Source organism: Chiloscyllium plagiosum, unplaced genomic scaffold (genome assembly GCF_037043375.1).
Source record: "Chiloscyllium plagiosum isolate Xiang-an unplaced genomic scaffold, Cpla_swu_hap1 HiC_scaffold_29, whole genome shotgun sequence".
In the NCBI taxonomy this organism is placed as follows: domain Eukaryota; kingdom Metazoa; phylum Chordata; class Chondrichthyes; order Orectolobiformes; family Hemiscylliidae; genus Chiloscyllium; species Chiloscyllium plagiosum.
Window position 1 is genome coordinate 11,393,262 of NW_028270167.1, and position 18,826 is coordinate 11,412,087.

The 18,826-nt window shown below is 41.2% G+C and overlaps 1 protein-coding gene across 2 annotated transcripts in view; it reads left to right on the top strand.

The window, feature by feature from the left end:
* LOC122540627 (NF-kappa-B inhibitor delta-like) overlaps nucleotides 1–18,826 on the top strand; it is a 127,673-nt gene that overhangs the window by 92,614 nt on the left and 16,233 nt on the right. For both annotated transcript variants that reach the window (XM_087976374.1, XM_043676599.2), the window contains exons 8-9: nucleotides 4,364–4,415; nucleotides 14,916–15,085. In XM_087976374.1, the coding sequence (XP_087832500.1) occupies nucleotides 4,364–4,415; nucleotides 14,916–15,085 (222 nt within the window). The remainder of the gene's footprint in view (nucleotides 1–4,363; nucleotides 4,416–14,915; nucleotides 15,086–18,826) is intronic.

Sequence of the window (18,826 nt, forward strand, 5' to 3'; positions counted from 1 at the left end):
AAGCAGAAATGAGGAGAAATTACTTCTCTCAAGGAAGTCACTAACCCAGAGTGTTACAGATGTTGAGTCATGGAGTAAATTCAAGGAGGAAATAGACAGATTTTTGAATAGTAACAGGTTGAAGGGTTATGGGGAGTGAAATAACTCCACAGAGGCTGCTATCCCATCACCAAGTCACCCTTTATTTACACGTGCACAATACTTGGCCCTGGTCTGGTATCCTCAGAGCCAGTTCTCAGAGTGAAATGAACTTCTGACACTCCTGTTATATCTGTCAGCCAGGACTCCCTGATTTGACCAGATTAACGACCCTAATCAGGGAACTCCATTATGATCTATTATGTCCACCTGACTGACCTTGTTAGAATCACTATAGAGAGCAGGCAAGAAAGTACTGTTGAGGCTGAGATAAGATCAGCCATGATCTCATTAAATGACAGAGCAGGCTTGAGGGGCTGAATTGCTTATTCCTGCTTCGATTTCTTGTGTTCTTAATTTCTTATGATTGGGACCATTTCTGTGTCAGAGGCACACTAACAGGAAAATCTGATTGGAGGCATCCAGTTAAGATTTAATTCCAAAATGTACTTGACAGGTTACATCCCAAATAGCATCTCACCTTCAACATCCCAATTATTGTCAGCTACTTATTGGGTTTGCACATTAATTATACATGAAATCTTGCTGCAAGTTAGGTCTTGAATTTAACAGAAATACCTATTGAACAAACATCAATCAATCTCTAGATCTCAGAAAGAAGACAATTTAAGTTGAATTCAACATAGTTTTTTAAAAGTATATTTTTATAAGTTCATTTCTTCTATTTTTCTACTGTGCTTTCTTTCTGTTTTTTCTCAATCCAATCCTTCTTTCCATAATGTTAGGTTAAGGAAGTACATGTTACAGAATCACAGAATTATTGTGGTGCAGAAGGAGATATTCAGCTCATCGTGCCTGCACTAACTCTATTATCTAGTGTCAATCTCCCATTTTTTCTCCATATCGTTGCACACTATTTCTATCCAAATCATTATCCAGTGCTCTCTTGAATGTAATGTTCATTATCACATAGGATGAATTTGAAAAACCTGTATTGTGGTATGTGAGGAAGTAAAGGGAGAATGTTACATATCCTACATTTGTATAAATTACAATTAGTCTCAGATTCTTTGCTTTGTGTGAAGAGAAGTAAATGGGAATCCTGAGTGTATTTTTTAATTTAATGACCCTTTGCAAGTTTGCAGAAATTAACTCACAGCAATTCTAAACTGGGTAGTGCTGTCACCCACATTTGAACAACTTGCTCACACTTTCTGCCAAGTTTCACAGCAATTTAATGTCCACTTGGATTATGCACTGAAAGGCAACTGTTGCTAATGGAACCTAACCTAGGTGCTGAGTACCAGAGGAGAATGAGGGAGAGAAAATTAGTGCAAAATCAATTCAGAAGTTGTCCACACAAGTCACCAAAGTGACATTTGTTGATTTATCTCCTTATTTCTTAGAGGTTTGTTACATTCTTTATTTCTCTCCTTTTCTTAGTTTCCTATTGTGTCTTGTGGGATGTGAGAGTTTACTCTTTCAACACTGCAAAAGATATTAAATAATATATGGGCACAAAGCCTACCTATAGCAGTATCAGAACATTTCCAGCAAAACTATACAAACATAATATGAGCAAATAACTTTCATTATTGCTATGAACATAGAACATAGAACGTTACAGCACAGTACAGGCTCTTTGGCCCTCAATGTTGCGCCAACCTGTGAAATTAATCTGATACCCATCTAACCTACACTGTTCCATTATTATCCATATGTATGTCTAATGCCCATTTAAATGCCCTTCATGTCAGCGAGTTTACTACTGTTGCAGACATGCCGTTCCACATCTGAGTAAAGAAACTACCCCTGATATCTGTCCTAAATCTATCACCCCTCAATTTAAACCTTGTCTTATCCTTCACTATCTGAGGAAAAAGGCTCTCACTTCCATTCTATCTAAGCATCTGATTATCTTATTCATCTCAATTAAGTCACCTCTCAACCTTCCACTCTCCAATGAAAACAGCCTCAAGTCCCTCAGCCTTTCCTCATAAAACCTTCCTTCCATACCAGGCAACAACCCAGTAAATCTCCTCTGAACCCTTTCCAAGCTTCCACATCCTTCCTATAATACAGTGACCAGAACTGTACACAATACTCCAGGTGCGACCTTACCAGTGTCTTGTACAGTTGAAGCATGACCTTGTGGTTCCAAACCAAATCTCCCTACCAATAAATGCCAAACACTATATGCCTTCTTAATAACCCTATCAACTTGGGTGGCAACCTTCAGGGATTTATGCACCTGGATGCCAAGATCTCTCTGTTCATCTACACTGCCAATACTCTGCATTCCTGTTACTTCTTCCGAAGTGGACTACCTCACACTTTTCCTCATTAAACTTCATTTGCCACTTCTCGGCCCAATTCTGCATCTTATCTATATCCGTCTGTAACCCAAAACATCCTTCGGCACTATCCACAATTCTGCCTACCTTAGTGTCATCTGCAAATTTACTAATCCATCTTTCTACGCCCATATCCAGATCATTTATAAAACTGACAAACAGCAGTGGCCCCAAAACAGATCCTTGTGGCACACCACTGATAACTGAGCTCCAATGAATATTTCCCATTAACCACCACCCACTATCTTCTCTCACGTAGCCAATTTCTGATCCAAACCACTAAATCACCTTCAATCACGAAACTCCGTATTTTGTGCAATAGCCTACCATGGCACCTTATCAAATGCCTTACTGAAGTTCATATACACCACATCAACTGCTTTACCTTCATCCACCTGTTTTGTCACCTTCTCGAAGAATTCAATAAGATTAATGAGGCATGACCTACCTTTCACAAAATCGTGTTGACTGTCCCTAATCAAATTATTCCTTTCCAGATGATTATAAATCCTATAATACTATAATTTGGGTGGTACTGTTGCTCAGTGGTTAGTACTGCTGCCTCACAGCACCAGGAACCCAGGTTCAATTCCACCTTGTGTGAGCGTCTGTGTGGAGTTTGCATGTTCTCCCCGTGCCTGCGTGGGTTTCCTCTGAGTGCTCCAGTTTCCTCCCACAGTCCAAAGGTGTGCAGGTCAGGTGAATTGGCCATGCTAAATTGCCCATTTAGGTGCATTAGTCAGAGGGAAATGGGTCTGGGTGGGTTACTCTTTGGAGGGTCAGTGTGGACTGGTTGGGCCGAAGGGCCTGTTTCCACACTGTAGGGAATCTAATCTAATCTAATCTATCTCTTTATAACCTTTTCCAATACCTTACCCGCAATCAAAGTAAGGCTCACTGGCCTATTATTACCAGGGTTGTCCTGACTTCCCTTCTTAAAACAAGAGAACAATATTTGCTTCTGGCACTACTCCTGTCAACAATGATGACACCAAGATCAAAACCAAAGGTTCTGCAATCTCCTCCCTATTAGGCCCCCAGTCTGTTAAATGGAAACCAAGCTTAGAGATGAAGCAGACACTTGAGACAAAATTTTCACTTGAAGAAAGTTTATGGACTATGACAATCTTTCAGTTCTCTCCATGTTCAATCCCAGCTGTTCCCTCCTTATGCACTATTTTGAAATACAGACAATTAATTAATCAACTGATATTCATTACCTGCTTAATTTTTAATTTTAACTATTTAATGTTAAAGCAGAATGTTACCAGGTCTGTGTAAAATGAAGCAAATGAAATATAGCTAATACAGACCTTGGAAACTGACATGTTGATTGACATTTCTCAGATGAGTGCTTCAGCAACAGCAACTTATTTACCTCGCACCTATAACATCATAAAGTATCCCAAAGTGCTTCACAGGAATCGAAGTATAACAGTGAGCTAGATAATGAGGTATTAGGGTAGATGACTAAAAATGGTCAAACAGAAAAGTTTCAAGGAGCATCTTGAAGGAGGAAAACAAAGTAGAGGTGAAGAAGTATTGGAAGGGAATTCCAGAGGATGGTGAAGTGGCAACTGAAGGGTACAGTGACTAATGGGTGATGTTCAAAGGACTAGAATTGGAGGTGTATGGACATCTGAGCTAGTTGTGGGACTGGACGAGATACAGGAAGTGACTGTCAATGGACAAAATTGAAAACAATGATGAAAATATTCAAATTAAGGACTTGATATGAGTTAAGATACAGACATCAAAATTTTGAATGACCTCAGGCTTACGGCAGGTAGAATATGAGAAGTTAGCCTGATGTGGGTTGGACTAGTCAAGTCAAATGAACACACAAAAAAGTCATATATCGAATTGATACATCAAATCTGATCTTGCATAAAATGTGCCTGTTTTTGCAGATGGTCATTGCAGCTGGGACATTGGTAAACTTGGAAACCAGGGACTATGAAGGTATGTGTTTCATGCTCAATTCTGAATTAATTATGTGCATGTGAACTTTGCTATCGACCTGTGTGACATGATCCACATCAAAGTTTTTGCCTGTCCCTTCGGCGATGGAACAGTCCAGTTTCTACAGAGGGCTGCATAAAAATGTTTAAATGTAACCCATGCAACGAATGGTCTGATTATATTGTCATTTCTGCTCGCTAGCTAAATTTCACAATATTGTTATAGCCTAGATCCAATGAAATTGGGATTCCAGTCAAGTGTCAACAGAATAGGCCGTAAAAAATTTGCAACCCTTTCATAGCCTACCTAATATCCTTTCTCTATGCATGATCCAGCTGGTTTATGGTGCACTGTGAACCATTTTTCATTAACAGCCAGACCAATTTCACACCCAAAGATTTTTAGCAGGATTTGGATAGACTAAAATCTAAACAAATTTATCATGCTGCATCCAATTTTCAAAGTCAATTCATTACCATTCCATCAGGTGCACCTTCTGCAATTACAGAGAATCCAAAGGGGTACATTTTGATTTTGCGTGCCATGTGTAACAACAGGTGATAGTGAAAAACAGTCAGTTTCACATAGCTCTCTGATTTTAACTTTCAATGACTTCCCAGCAACCATCACCAGCTTTAAGCTGTGACACAAAGTCAAGACCTACCCCCTAGTGGTGGGGATAGAAAGTTACATGTATGCAAATTTTACAACCTCGACCCAGCTGAAGAAGAACATCTACACTGGGTATTAAAATTATAGAATTTTTGGCTGTTACTGAAGGGGTATGGGAATAAGAGGATACAAACAGAAATGTAAGAATACAAAACCTGAGATAAAAGGGAGTGACAGAATAATGTAGTAGTGGCCCTTCATATAACCTTCGAGGAGAAAGTGAGGACTGCAGATGCTGGAGATCAAAGCTGAAAATGTGTTGCTGGAAAAGCGCAGCAGGTCAAGCAGCATCCAAGGAGCAGGAAAATCGACGTTTCGGGCATGAGCCCTGGAGAAGGACTCATGCCCGAAACGTCGATTCTCCTGCTCCTTGGATGCTGCCTGACCTGCTACGCTTTTCCAGCAACATATTTTCAGCCCTTCATATAATATCTACTGAAGTGTATGTGGGGATTCATGAAGTGATTGAAGATACGAAGACTTTCTTGTACCTCTCCACGTCACTACCCTCATGGTTAAGAACTACAGCTCGGCACCAAGATCCAAGTATCAGACCGCAGTTGACCAGCCTTTTAGGGCAAGAGGAGCAGGAATATGCCATTTACCTTGAACCTACTCCACCAGTCAATGCAGTCATGCCTGATCTTCACTGCCTAGCCCCCATATCCTTTTGACTACCTGGAAGGCTCCAGAAGCTTGTCCTCCTACTTCCTGCTGACCAGTTTTTCCAGAGGGCTGCATAAAAATGTTTAAATGTAACCCATGCAACCAATGGTCTGATTATATTGTCATTTCTGCTCGCTAGCTAAATTTCACAATATTGATATAGCCTAGATCCAATGAAATTGGGATTCCAGTCAAGTGTCAACAGAATAGGCCGTAGAAAATTTGCAACCCTTTCATAGCCTACCTAATATCCTTTCTCTATGCATGATCCAGCAGGTTTATGGTGCACTGTGAACCATTTTTCATTAACAGCCAGAATGTTCATTCCAATTGTTTGCGGATATGTTTGTGCCAGTGTCTTGCAGAAATGGCATATTTGTAGACCATTCTTTTCTCTAGAATGCTTTCCTTCATGAAATGTCATTGAGAACCAGACTTCAAATGGAGCAATAGACATAGTGGATGGCAGGCTTACACTGGTAATATTCAAGCTGTTATTGGAGTGCTTATAGTGAAAGTATTTAAAGAGGAGGAAGATAGATTTTTGGAATATTGATTGATGTGACATGTAAGAGGAATTGAGGAACCCTCTTTAATGTAATAATATCCTTCCTAGCAAGGTGATTAGAACTGTTCACAGTACTGCAAAAATGGCCTCGCCAACATGCTGTAAACCTCAATTCCCCAACTCCTATACTCAATGGTCTGAGCAATGAAGGCAAGCATGCTAAATAACTTCTTAACCACCATGTCTACCTGCAACACTACTTTCAAAGAACTATGTACCTAAACCCCTATGAACTCTCTGTTCAACAACACTCCAAGGGCCCTATCATTAACTGCATAAGTGCTGACCTTGTTCATTTTACCAAAATGCAATACCTTGTATTTATCCAAATTAAACTCCATCTGCCATTCCTCAGCCCATTGGGCCAATTGATCAAGATCCCTTTGGAATCTCAGATAACCTTCTTTACTGTCCACTACACTACCAGATTTGGTGTCATCCACAAACTTACTAACCATGTCTCCTAAATTCTCATCCAAAATGATTTATAAATGGAATGACGTAGAGGTTTTTGAACTAGAGGTTTACTTTTGACCTAGAATCACTGTCACATCAGCAAATGCTTGATACAATAACATACAATATAACGTCTCTCAGTAGCAAATAAGATGAATCTACTTATGATTGTATTGGGGTAGGAGGGTAGGAGGGTAGGCAGGATAGAGGAAATGTTTTTACAAAGTATCGTGGTGGAGCTAGAGATCAGCCATAAATCAACTGAATGTTGGAATACGCTGCGAAGGGAACTAACTTCTTAAATGCTGGAAAAGCAAATATATACATTTGAAATAAACTTTCTCCTCAGTGTCCTCTTACATGTGCTGAATTGACAGCATATTTGGGACATCTGGTGGTGCAGTGGGTAGCATTTTAGTTCTGAGCCGGAAGTTCTGTGTTCAAGTCCTTTCCCAGCCCTGAATGGCTAAAGAAGGTGTTTGTAACATGACCTTGAGTATCAACTTCTAAATCTTTCCAAGACACACCAATGGCAGGAGAGAATTAGCAATGTAATGGAAAGAGCTTTGAAATGTCTACTGTAGCTCCATAGCTCCAGACAACAACATGCATGCAAGAAGTGCATATTGCAGCAACAACTCCAGCTCCCTGAATAAATATTTTTTTCTGAGTCAGCTTGCTTTGATATACTATTATTCACTACTGGAGCAGGCAGGACTTAAACGTGAGACACTACCACTGCGCCACAAGTGTCCTTAGCTATGACATACTAACAACCTATTGATACCTTCCATTTGCCTAGTTGTTCCCAGTTATTATACAATTAACATGACTTATGTATTCCTAAGAGGATAAAAGCAAAATACTGCAAGAAACTACAGGCAAAACTCAGCAGGTCTGGTAGCATCTATGAAGAGTCCAATGTGACACTTCTACTTTTACTCATACTTGTCCAGTTTCCTTTCCGAAGCATCTGAGGTATTTGCCTCAACCAGATCCTGTGCGACATAGAAGCTGCAGTAGGTCATTCAGCTCTTTGGCTGGCTCTGACATTATGGATGATGACCATTTTATTATGCTATCCACCTATGTCGATGTAATTAGTATTTCATTTTATAAAATAAATGTGTTTGGATATGCCATTTTAGATGGCATGGTGGCTCAATTGTTAGCACTGCTGCCTCACAGTACCAAGGACCTGGGTTCAATTGCACCTTTGGATAACAGTCAGTGTGCAGATTGCACATTCTCCTCATGTCTGTTTCCTCCGGGTGCACTGGTTTCCTCCCACAGTCCAAAGATGGAGGGAGGACGAAGTTAAACCTTTGAGTCCTCAGTTTGAAGAAAGGTCTTGAAATGTTAACTCTGTTCCTCTCCCCACAGATTCTGCCAAACTTACTGAGTTTCACCAGCATCCCGCTAAAACTGTATTAGATCTTAATGGGTCTTTTGGCTCAGTGGCAGCAACACCCACCTCTGGGCCAGACATGTTAGGTTCAAGTCCTATTTCAAGATGTGTTATAACATCTTCAAACTAGTTAACATTATTATAAAAAAACTTTGAATGACCTACTCCTATTCCAGCCAAGCTTACAACATTTACCTCAATTAGCTTAAGAGTTCAACTAAAAGACCACTCTGAATGCAGCAGCATTCCTCCCTTGTTTCTGCATTGCAATACTGCCAGTGCTATTGAAGTTTCCACCTTGCTAACACTCTCCAAATACTTGCACTCTACCACCTCGATGACCAAGGGCAGCAAATGCTTGGAAATGCCACCTCCTGTTAGCTATCCTCCAAGCCACAAACCATCTGATGTAGAACTTTATTGCCATTACATCACTCAGAATCCTGCAACTCCCTCCCAAAGGAATCCATGGATGTTTCAACACCACATGGACTCCAGTGGTTCAGGAAGGCAGCTCACCACCACCCTCTCATGGGCAGATATAGATGGGCAACAAATGCTAGCCCAGCCAGCAAATCCCACAGCTTGTGAAAGGACATTTTTAAACATTATTGAGTCTCTGAACATGAATTTCTCATTCTGAGATGTGACTCAGAGTCTTATCACTGGACAAAGGTAACATTAAAACAACAATTCATTATTCATCATTGAGTAAACATTGCACATGGCTCACTGATTTATTTAAATTGAAACTTTCTAAGTGTTCTTGTTCCACCCAGTGTGTGGCTTCATCAGAGAGATGAATCACTGCTTAATCTGCTTTTGCTATCTTTGATGAATAAGAAAAATATTAGTCTGAAAAAATTCCCTAATTTTTGCAAACACATTAAATATGAAATCCCTACTCATCTAATATGTGGGGTAAAAACCAGGATATTTTAATGTGTTTTATCAAAACAATTGCTGGCTTTTATTTCTTAATCCCGCTACATTGTTTTAGCATACAATAAATAACTTTAATTACTAAACAACATCAACTAATATGAATAATATGTAAGTATTTCTATCACCACATGTTGACCAACATAATTGTCTACATCTTCAGTTTCTGCTGCAAGTATTTTAAGGACGTGTTTAATTCTCAGTATTACACTTAAGGAAGGATATGAGGGTTTTGAAATGGTGCAGAAGAGATTTACTAGAATGGTTCCAGAAATGAGAGTTGCAGTGACCAATATAAATGAGAAGAGTTGGTGGTGTTCTCCCTTGAACACAGAAAGCTAGGCAAAGACTTGTTTGAGGTGGTGAAAACCATGAAATATTGCGATAGAGTAAATAAAGAAAAAGGGGCACAAAATGTAAAGTAATTGACTAAAGAACCAGCTCAAGAGTCAGTGATACAACTTGTTAGTGTTTATGTGTGAGACTCAATGGTAACATTCAGTTTGAAGTGAAAACTAATTCTAAAAAACTGGGATAAAGTGCAGTAGATTGCGACCAAAAGAATTGCTCTGTGAAAGCACAGCTACAGACTTGATGGGCTGAATAGCCTTCTTCCAAATTATCCAATTCTGTAGGCAGAATTTTACACCCTCTATACCAGGATGGCAAACAGGCGGAGGTGTGAGAGTGAGTACAATTAAACAATTCATCATGGACAATATTTCTGACATTTACCTCTCTGTCTGAACATAAGCTATGTAGGATTTGTCAGCCAGCAATTGCCCAAACATCACTCCCCAAAAATCCTGTGTCAATTGATACCCTACAGTGCCTATTTTCTATACCACTTAGTGACCTCTTCCCACCTGCAACAATTTTTGTTGCATTGGTGGAGTCTGGAGCCAAGCTTGAAGTCTACCAGGTCTCATTCCTCAAGCTATTAGTGGGAAAGGGGGGTGGGGGGTGGTTAATCTCCTTTACCGATGCTTCGGACAATTGGAGCTCCACCTAGGTCTTGCTCTCTTGGGCATCCCCCTTCTCTTGGCTTTTGTACCATGGCCCTCATTCTCCTCAGCCACCCCACCAGGGTGTCTTAGTCAGGCCCTGTTTAAACATACTACATCCAGACAGGTGTAGCAATAATCACCATCAGGGACTAGGTGCTATCCCAGATGTAGTCACCTCTCCATCTTGAGTTGCTGACACAAGAGAGTTACCAGCCATTCAGTCAGAGTCATACAACACAGAAACAAACCCTTCAGTCCAACTCATCCACACCGGCCAGGTTTTCCAAATTAACCTAGCTCCATTTGCCTGTGTTTGGCCCAAATCCCTCTAAACCTCTCCTATTCATGTACCTGTTCAAATGTCTTTTAAATGTTGCAATTATACCTGCCTCCACCACTTCCTCTGGCAGCTCATTCCATAAATGCACCCCCCTCTGAGTGAAAAAGTTACCCCTCAGGTCCCTTTTAATACTTTCTCCCTCATCTTAAACTGATACACTCTTGTTTTGGACTCCTCTGTACTGGGGAAAAGACCTTTGCTATTTACCTTCCCCATGCCACTCATGATTTTGTAAACCTCTATAAGGTCACCCCTTAGCCTCCTACGCTCCAGGGAAAACTGTCCCAGCCTCTCCTTATAACTGTCCCGTCTCAATAGCATTCTGGTAAATCTTTTCTGCACCCTGTCTAATTTAATAACATCTTTCTATAATGGGGTTTCCTCTGCAGATGGGAGGACAGATCGACCCTGAGTCAGTTAACAACCCGCCATGCATTAAACATCTGAGTATCCTGTCAGTATGTGGGTCAGATCGTTCCTGAATTTCATCCAGATTCTGAATGGAAACCCCAGTGCAGTAGCCAGCCTAATGAATCAGCAATATGTCTACTAGAATCTGCCTCCTGTAACCTGAAAGAAAGCTTTCTATTAGCAACCTAATAAATTTTATTGTGGTTTCCATGAAGTAAAAGTTCGACTTCAAATCTGCTTGAACTAATGCAGTTTACCTTGGTAGTTGTAACAAGAAAGACTGAGAATTCTTTGATAAGGTGTGGCCCAAGATACTTTGCAAACCATTGTTAACTTGAGCTGGAAGCTAAGCTGTTTTTGACAGTAACACAGGTTGAAGTTGAACTTACTGTGACCCAGACCTCACCTAAAGCTACTGCAGTACCATTTAGTTCAGATCATTCAAAGCCTTGTTTTCCAAAGCAAAATGAACAACTAATTTTAGCAAAAATATCAGAAGGACTGTTTTCATTCCAATTTCAATTTGAGTTGATTCTTTCTAATTAACAAAATGTATACACAGAGCAGTAAATTATTGTGTATTCCTCTTCTTCTCAGTTCTTTTGTAACAGGTCCAAAATTGCTAGTGTTACAAGGAAAGCAATTTGAAAATTCATGGATTATGATAAACATTTCTAAGAGGCCAAACAATGACATGATTCCAACAGTAAATTCCTAAAAAGGAATATTCTTATCATACAGGATACTGTTCCGAGGTATACAAAACAAGCCTGACCAGTATGAGTCATTTATATGAGCGCGTGGTGCTGTGGCCAATTGTCTGAACCACTGGATTAAGGTTCTAGCCTCCACGGAGACTTGGGTTCAAATTCCACTGCGTCCTTATGCCCCTGTTATTGTGCTGTGTGTTATAATTCAGTGTTAAACACTGCTGTATTTAAATTCCAACACTAGAAGCTGGTTTTCCATCAAGCATCTATGTCGACAGGGAGCACAGGTGGGGGTTGGGGCTGGAATACTAATGAAAGAAAATGAGCAGCACGGTGGCTCAGTGGCTAGCACTGTTCCCTCACAGCATCAGGGACCTGGGTTCGATTCCTGCCTCAGGCCAATGTCTATGTGGAGTTTGCACATTCTCCCCATGTCTGTGTGGGTTTCCTCCCAGAGTCCAAAGGTGTGCAGGTCAGGTGAATTGGCCATGCTAAGTTGCCCATAGTGTTCAGTGCATTAGTCAGGGGTTGGGATAGGGGGAATGAGCCTGTGGGCAGGTTACTCTTTGGAGGATCGGTATGGAGTTGTTGGGCCAAAGGGTCTATTTCCATACTGTAGGGAATCTAATCCATCTGTTTTGCGCTGTAGGATAGTTACATGGAACAGTGCAAATTAAAATCATGTGAAGGGAGCAGCATTTCTTTCCCCCTGAAAACAAAAAGTGCTAGAAATCACAGAAGGTTAGGCATCGTCTGATCAGTGCTTTGTTTTAACTCTCATTGAATTTTTTTCATTCTTATGAGCTCAGTGGGAGTGAGTGCAAATCCTTTTCAATCCACTCTAGATTACTAGCCAAGTGAGTTTAGTAAAAAATTACTCTCCAAAGTGCTGCCTTTACTAATCTTTAGAGATTTAGATTCTGATGATCTCAAGCCTGGAGGAAGAGCCACAACATAATGTCAGAGCCACCCTCTTCCCTATTTGCAGTTCTTCACCCAAGAGCAGTCAGTGTTGGGAATGGGAGAAATTGCCTATTTTAGGGCACACACTGCTTGTGTTGAGTATTCCCAAATGGGGTACAATGTAGATACAATGCAACATAAACTACACTTTCTCAACCCTAACAATCTGCCACAAGCTAATCTACAATCAATGCCACCTCAGGAGTGTCTTGGTGTAGCATTTATGGACCATGAAGCTCTACATTCAAATTCCACCACATGGACATGAGTATAATGTCCAGGTTAACTCTCCAGTGCATTGCCATGGTGTCATATTTTTGGGCAAAACATTATCTCAGGCTTCAGCCTCCCTCCCCAGTGGACATAAAAGATCCAATAACACTATTTACAATAAGAATAAGGGGAGTTCTTTTAGTGCCCTGGCCAATAATCATCTTTCAACCTGTATACTTAAAATAGACGAATGGATAAGGTTCAAAGTAATTGGCAAAACTAGCAGCATGAAGCATAGCTATTTTCATGCAACAAGTGTCAAGGATCTGGAATGTACTGTCTGAAAATGAGCTGTAGGTAAGTTCAATTAAAGCATTCAAAATGGATTTGCATCATAAAGTTTGCAAAGTTACAGGGAAATGACAAAGAGTTGCATCAGAGGAATATCTCCTTCAGAGGGGCAGCAACGACAAGACAGGCTGAATGGTGAACTGTGCTCCAACCATTCTATAATTCTGTGTGATCCTGCTAATACACCTCAGGAAGATGCTTAGTCTTGAATATGGTTCAAGTGTTTTAATAAAATTCTGCAGGAATTTCTCTGTCACCCTAGAGTATGTTTTGATTGGTAGCTCCACAGCCAGAAAAGGATTTGAATCAAATAAATTATGGTAAGATTTTGCTCCATCACAACTTTCTGACGATGTTGAGAACTCTATAGGTATCTAGCAGAACTTGAAATGGTTAGTGTAAAGAGATTCCACAGCAGTTCTTCCCAAAATATTCACTTTGGGACACTAATTTTAGATTCAAAAGTTGGCACAAGTTGCCTTTGAGAGAGCAACGGTATGTTAAAGAAAGATTGCAGATGTTAGAATTTAGTTTAGTAATAGAGGCCATTACTGCCTCAGAGCTTCAGATCTCAAAATTTCAGTTTGTGTCCACACTTGGAGTCCTAATCCCCGCTTCGGAATGCCCTGCACATCATTAACATGTTAAAGGAACAAGAATGAGGGGGCATAGAGTTAAAATGGTGTACAAAAGAAGCAAGGGTAATGCGAGAAAATGTTTTCATTCAGCAAGTAGTTAGGATATGGAATGCACTGCCTGGAAATGTGATGGAGACATGTTCAGTTGATGCAATTCAAGAGAGCATTTGATGTTTATTTGCAAAGAAATGTAGAAGAACCAGGAGACTGGCACTAGGTAATGATGCTCTTTTGAAAAGCTATTACAGGAAAAAGGGCTGAATTGCCTCCTGCATGCCATAACAATTCTGTGATTATTGCTTTAAAAGATGTTAATTCAGGTATTGCAGGCAAGGTGACCGGTTATTTTCTGGGTTTTTTTTCCGCTTCTGCTCATCTAACTCCTCCTTCTTAAATTTGATTACCAGTGTTTTTGTCCAGTCTATCAACAAGATTTTCTTGTCCATTAAGGACAGGAATAATAAGATTGCATTCCATAAAGTTATCGGTGCATGCCTCAGTGATGAATTGGCTCATTGTCCAATGGAATATGCACATAATGTCACATTTCAGTTCCTTGGGAATGTGGAACTTGCCTTAAGCATGTCTAGTTCCGATCAGAGAACATTCTAGTAATCCAAGCTTTACACCTATCTTAAAGACAGTCAAAATACACCGCTCTCCTCACTATCCTTGTACGTTTTAAATAAGTTAAGACAAAGACCATAATTGTTGGATGTATGCTGCGAGCTATTCTATTTCCTCATCTGAACAAAATGTTTAACTGTCCAGATATCTCTAAAACAATCTGATAAAACATAACAAGAATAAATCAATCAAAGTTAACATTTTGGGGCCGGTGACCCTTCCTCAGAACCATTCTTTTGGTTTTTATTAAGAATAAATTAATGGATGCCTCCTTATCTGGAATGATGCAAGGTAAGGCTTGACTAGACAAGGTTTTAAACTTTGACTACCCATTCATTAATGATGCAATACTTGCATAGAAAACCTTACTTCAAAACAAATCAATAGTGTCAAGTCAAAAAATGCAAGAGTACTTTAGACAGCTAAGTTTGGTGATAAATAATTATCAGGACAGAACAAATAAAAGTAATTTGTTGATGGTCTGTTTGCCAGATGATTATCTTCTTTTTTATTTCCTTTGTGTTTCAGGGCTTACTCCTTTGCATTGTGCTGTCATTTCTCATAACTCGGTTTTTCGGGAACTGTGCTACGATCCTAACCTGTTACCACAGAGGCAGGATGAGCTACAGTGCAAAGCTGAACAACTGCTGTCCTGCATTAGACTACTAATTGAAATGGGAGCCCTGATAACCAGCCAGGTAACTTATTATTCCAAGTTATCTTAGTGTACAACAAAGGACAGGTTGGCTAATCTTTTCCACAGATTTGTTTCTTTCTATCGGTTTACAATATATAACTTCAATGCTATTTATTTATATGCAGAAATGTTTGACCTTTACTCAAATTTCCACCCCAGTCAGAAATTTTAAACATATTTCTTTCATATACAACTGAGCAGAGCAGGAGTAAACCAATTAGTCCATCAATCCTGCACCACCATTCAATACAATCATAGCTGATCTTAGACTCCAACTCCACTTTCCTGCTCACTCCCCTCCTTGAAAAACCAAAACTCTGTCTCAGCCTTAAATATATTCAACAATGAAACATTGTTGTGGTTCTGTTCGCTGAGCTGGGAATTTGTGTTGCAGATGTTTCGTCCCCTGTCTAGGTGACATCCTCAGTGCTTGGGAGCCTCCTGTGAAGCGCTTCTGTGATCTTTCCTCCGGCATTTGTAGTGGTTTGAATCTGCCGCTTCCAGTTGTCAGTTCCAGCTGTCCGCTGCAATGGTCGGCATGTTGGGTCCAGGTCGATGTGCTTATTGATTGAATCTGTGGATGAGTGCCATGCCTCTAGGAATTCCCTGGCTGTTCTCTGTTTGGCTTGTCCTATAGTAGTAGTGTTGTCCCAGTCGAATTCATGTTGCTTGTCATCTGCATGTGTGGCTACTAAGGATAGCTGGTCGTGTCGTTTTGTGGCTAGTTGGTATTCATGGATGCAGATCGTTAGCTGTCTTCCTGTTTGTCCTATGTAGTGTTTTGTGCAGTCCTTGCATGTGATTTTGTACTCTGCATTGGTTTTGCTCATGCTGGGTATAGGGTCCTTCGTTCTGGTGAGTTGTTGTCTGAGAGTGGCTGTTGGTTTGTGTGCTGTTATGAATCCTAGTGGCCGCAGTAGTCTGGCTGTCAGTTTGGAAATGCTCTTGATGTATGGTAGTGTGGCTAGTCCTTTGGGTTGCGGCATGTCCTCGTTCCGTTGTCTTTCCCTTAGGCATCTGTTGATGAAATTGAGCGGGTAAACGACACGACCAGCTATCCTTAGTAGCCACACATGCAGATGACAAGCAACATGAATTCAACTGGGACAACACTACTATTATAGGACAAGCCAAACAGAGAACAGCCAGGGAATTCCTAGAGGCATGGCACTCATCCACAGATTCAATCAATAAGCACATCGACCTGGACCCAATATACTGACCACTGCAACTGACAGCTGGAACTGACAACTGGAAGCGGCAGATTCAAACCACTACAAATGCTGGAGGAAAGATCACAGAAGCGCTTCACAGGAGGCTCCCAAGCACTGAGGATGTCACCTAGACAGGGGACGAAACGTCTGCAACACAAATTCCCAGCTCGGCGAACAAAACCACAACAACGAGCACCCGAGCTACAAATCTTCTCACAAACTTTGAATGGAACATTTACAACACTTTGGAGTAGATAATTCAAATGATTCACAATTCTTTGAGTAAAGAAATTTCTCCTCATCTCAGTCGTAAAGATTATCACCATATCCTGAAACAAAGCCCCTAGATTTTAGATTCCCCAGCCCATAGAAATATCATCTCAGTATTACCCTGACAAGCTCTGTCAGGGTCCTGTATGTTTCAATGAGATGGCCCTTCATTCTTCTAAACTTCAAAGAGAATAGGTCTAATTTGCGCAGCCAGTCATCATATACGATAACCCTTTCATCCCAGGGCCAAATCTAGTGAAGGCCCACCATTCCCCTCCAATTTAAGTACATCTTTCCTTAAATATGGAGACCAATTTAGCCCACAGTACTCCAGGTGCAGTCTCGCCAAAGCCCCATGCTATGATAGGAAAACCAGTTTATTCTTGTATTCCAATCTTCTTGTAGTAAAAATCAACACACAATTTTCCTTCCTGACTGCTTGTTATGTCTGCCCATTTTATATTCGTTGTTTCAGTGCACCCAGGTTTCTCACAGCATGCATTTCTAAAAAAAATTCTACTTTTCTATTCTTATAACCATCCCACCGCCCCTTTATGTTATACTTAACCTGCCGTCTTTTTATCCACTCACTTAACCTATGCCAGCTCTTTGTATCCTCCACACAGCTTACATTGCCATCTAGATTTGTACCGATTTAGAGATGCCGGTGTTGGACTGGGCTGTACAAAGTTAAAAATCACACAACACCAGGTTATAGTCCAACAGATTTATTTGGAAGCACTAGCTTTCAAAGACTTGCTCCTTCATCAGGTAATTTCAGTTACATCACACTGTAAACTTTTGCTATAAATTGTATCTTACGGTCTTATACTCCACAACCACCTGATGAAGGAGCGGCGCTCCGAAAGCTAGTGCTTCCAAATAAACTTCTTGGACAATAACCTGGTGTTGTGTGAATTTTAAGTTTTTAGATTTGTACTGTCATTAAGTTTAAATACTTTACTCTTGATTCTTTCATCTAACTCATTAATATGTATTGTCAGTAGCTGAGGCTCCAGCACTGATCATTGTAGCATTCCACTAGTTACAGTCTCCAATTTGAAGTTCACCATTTACTCCTACTCTCTGCTTCCTGTCCATTAACCAGTTCTCCATCCATGCTAATACATTACCCCAACAACATGATCCCTTCTATTGTGTTTTCCCCTTTTGTGTGACATCTCATTAGATGCCTTTTGGAAATCCAGATACAGTATATCTCCCCAATACAACCCAGATGGCCTCCTTCTTCAAAGACCGTAATTTCCCCCCAGACGTGATCGGCGATGCTATCCACCGCATCTCCTCCACTTCCCGCTCCTCCGCCCTGGAGCCCCGCCTATCCAATCGCCACCAGGACAGAACCCCACTGGTCCTCACCTACCACCCCACCAACCTCCATATACATCGTATCATCCGTTGTCATTTCCGCCACCTCCAAACGGACCCCACCACCAGGGATATATTTCCCTCCCCTCCCCTATCAGCGTTCCGAAAAGGTCACTCCCTCCGTGACTCCCTCGTCAGGTCCACACCCCCCACCAACCCAACCTCCTCTCCCGGCACATTCGCCTGCAACCGCAACAAATGCAAAACTTGCGCCCACACCTTCCCCCTTACATCCCTCCAAGGCCCCAAGGGATCCTTCCATATCTGCCACAAATTCACCTGCACCTCCACACTCATCATTTACTGCATCCACTGCACCCGATGTGGCCTCCTCTATATTGGAGAGACAGGCCGCCTACTTTGTGAAACGTTTCAGAAAACACCTCTGGGACACCCGCACCAACCAACCCAACCACCCCGTGGCTCAACACTTCAACTCCTCCTCCCACTCCACCAAGATCATGCAGGTCCTTGGACTCCTCCATCGCCAGACCATAGCAACACAATGGTTGGAGGAAGAGTGCCTCATCTTCCACCTAGGAACCCTCCAACCACAAGGGGTGAACTCAAACTTCTCCAGCTTCCTCATTTCCTCTCCCCCCACCTTGTCTCAGTCCCTACCCTGGAACTCAGCACCACCTTCCTAACCTGCAATCTTCTTCCTGACCTCTCCGCCCCCACCCCCACTCCGGCCTATCACCCACACCTTAACCTCCTTCCACCTATCGCATTTCCAATGCCCCTCCCCTAAGTCCCTCCTCCCTACCTTTTATCTTAGCCTGCTTGGCACACTTTCCTCATTCCTGAAGAAGGGTTCATGCCCGAAACGTCAATTCTCTTGATGCTGCCTGACTTGCTGCGCTTTTCCA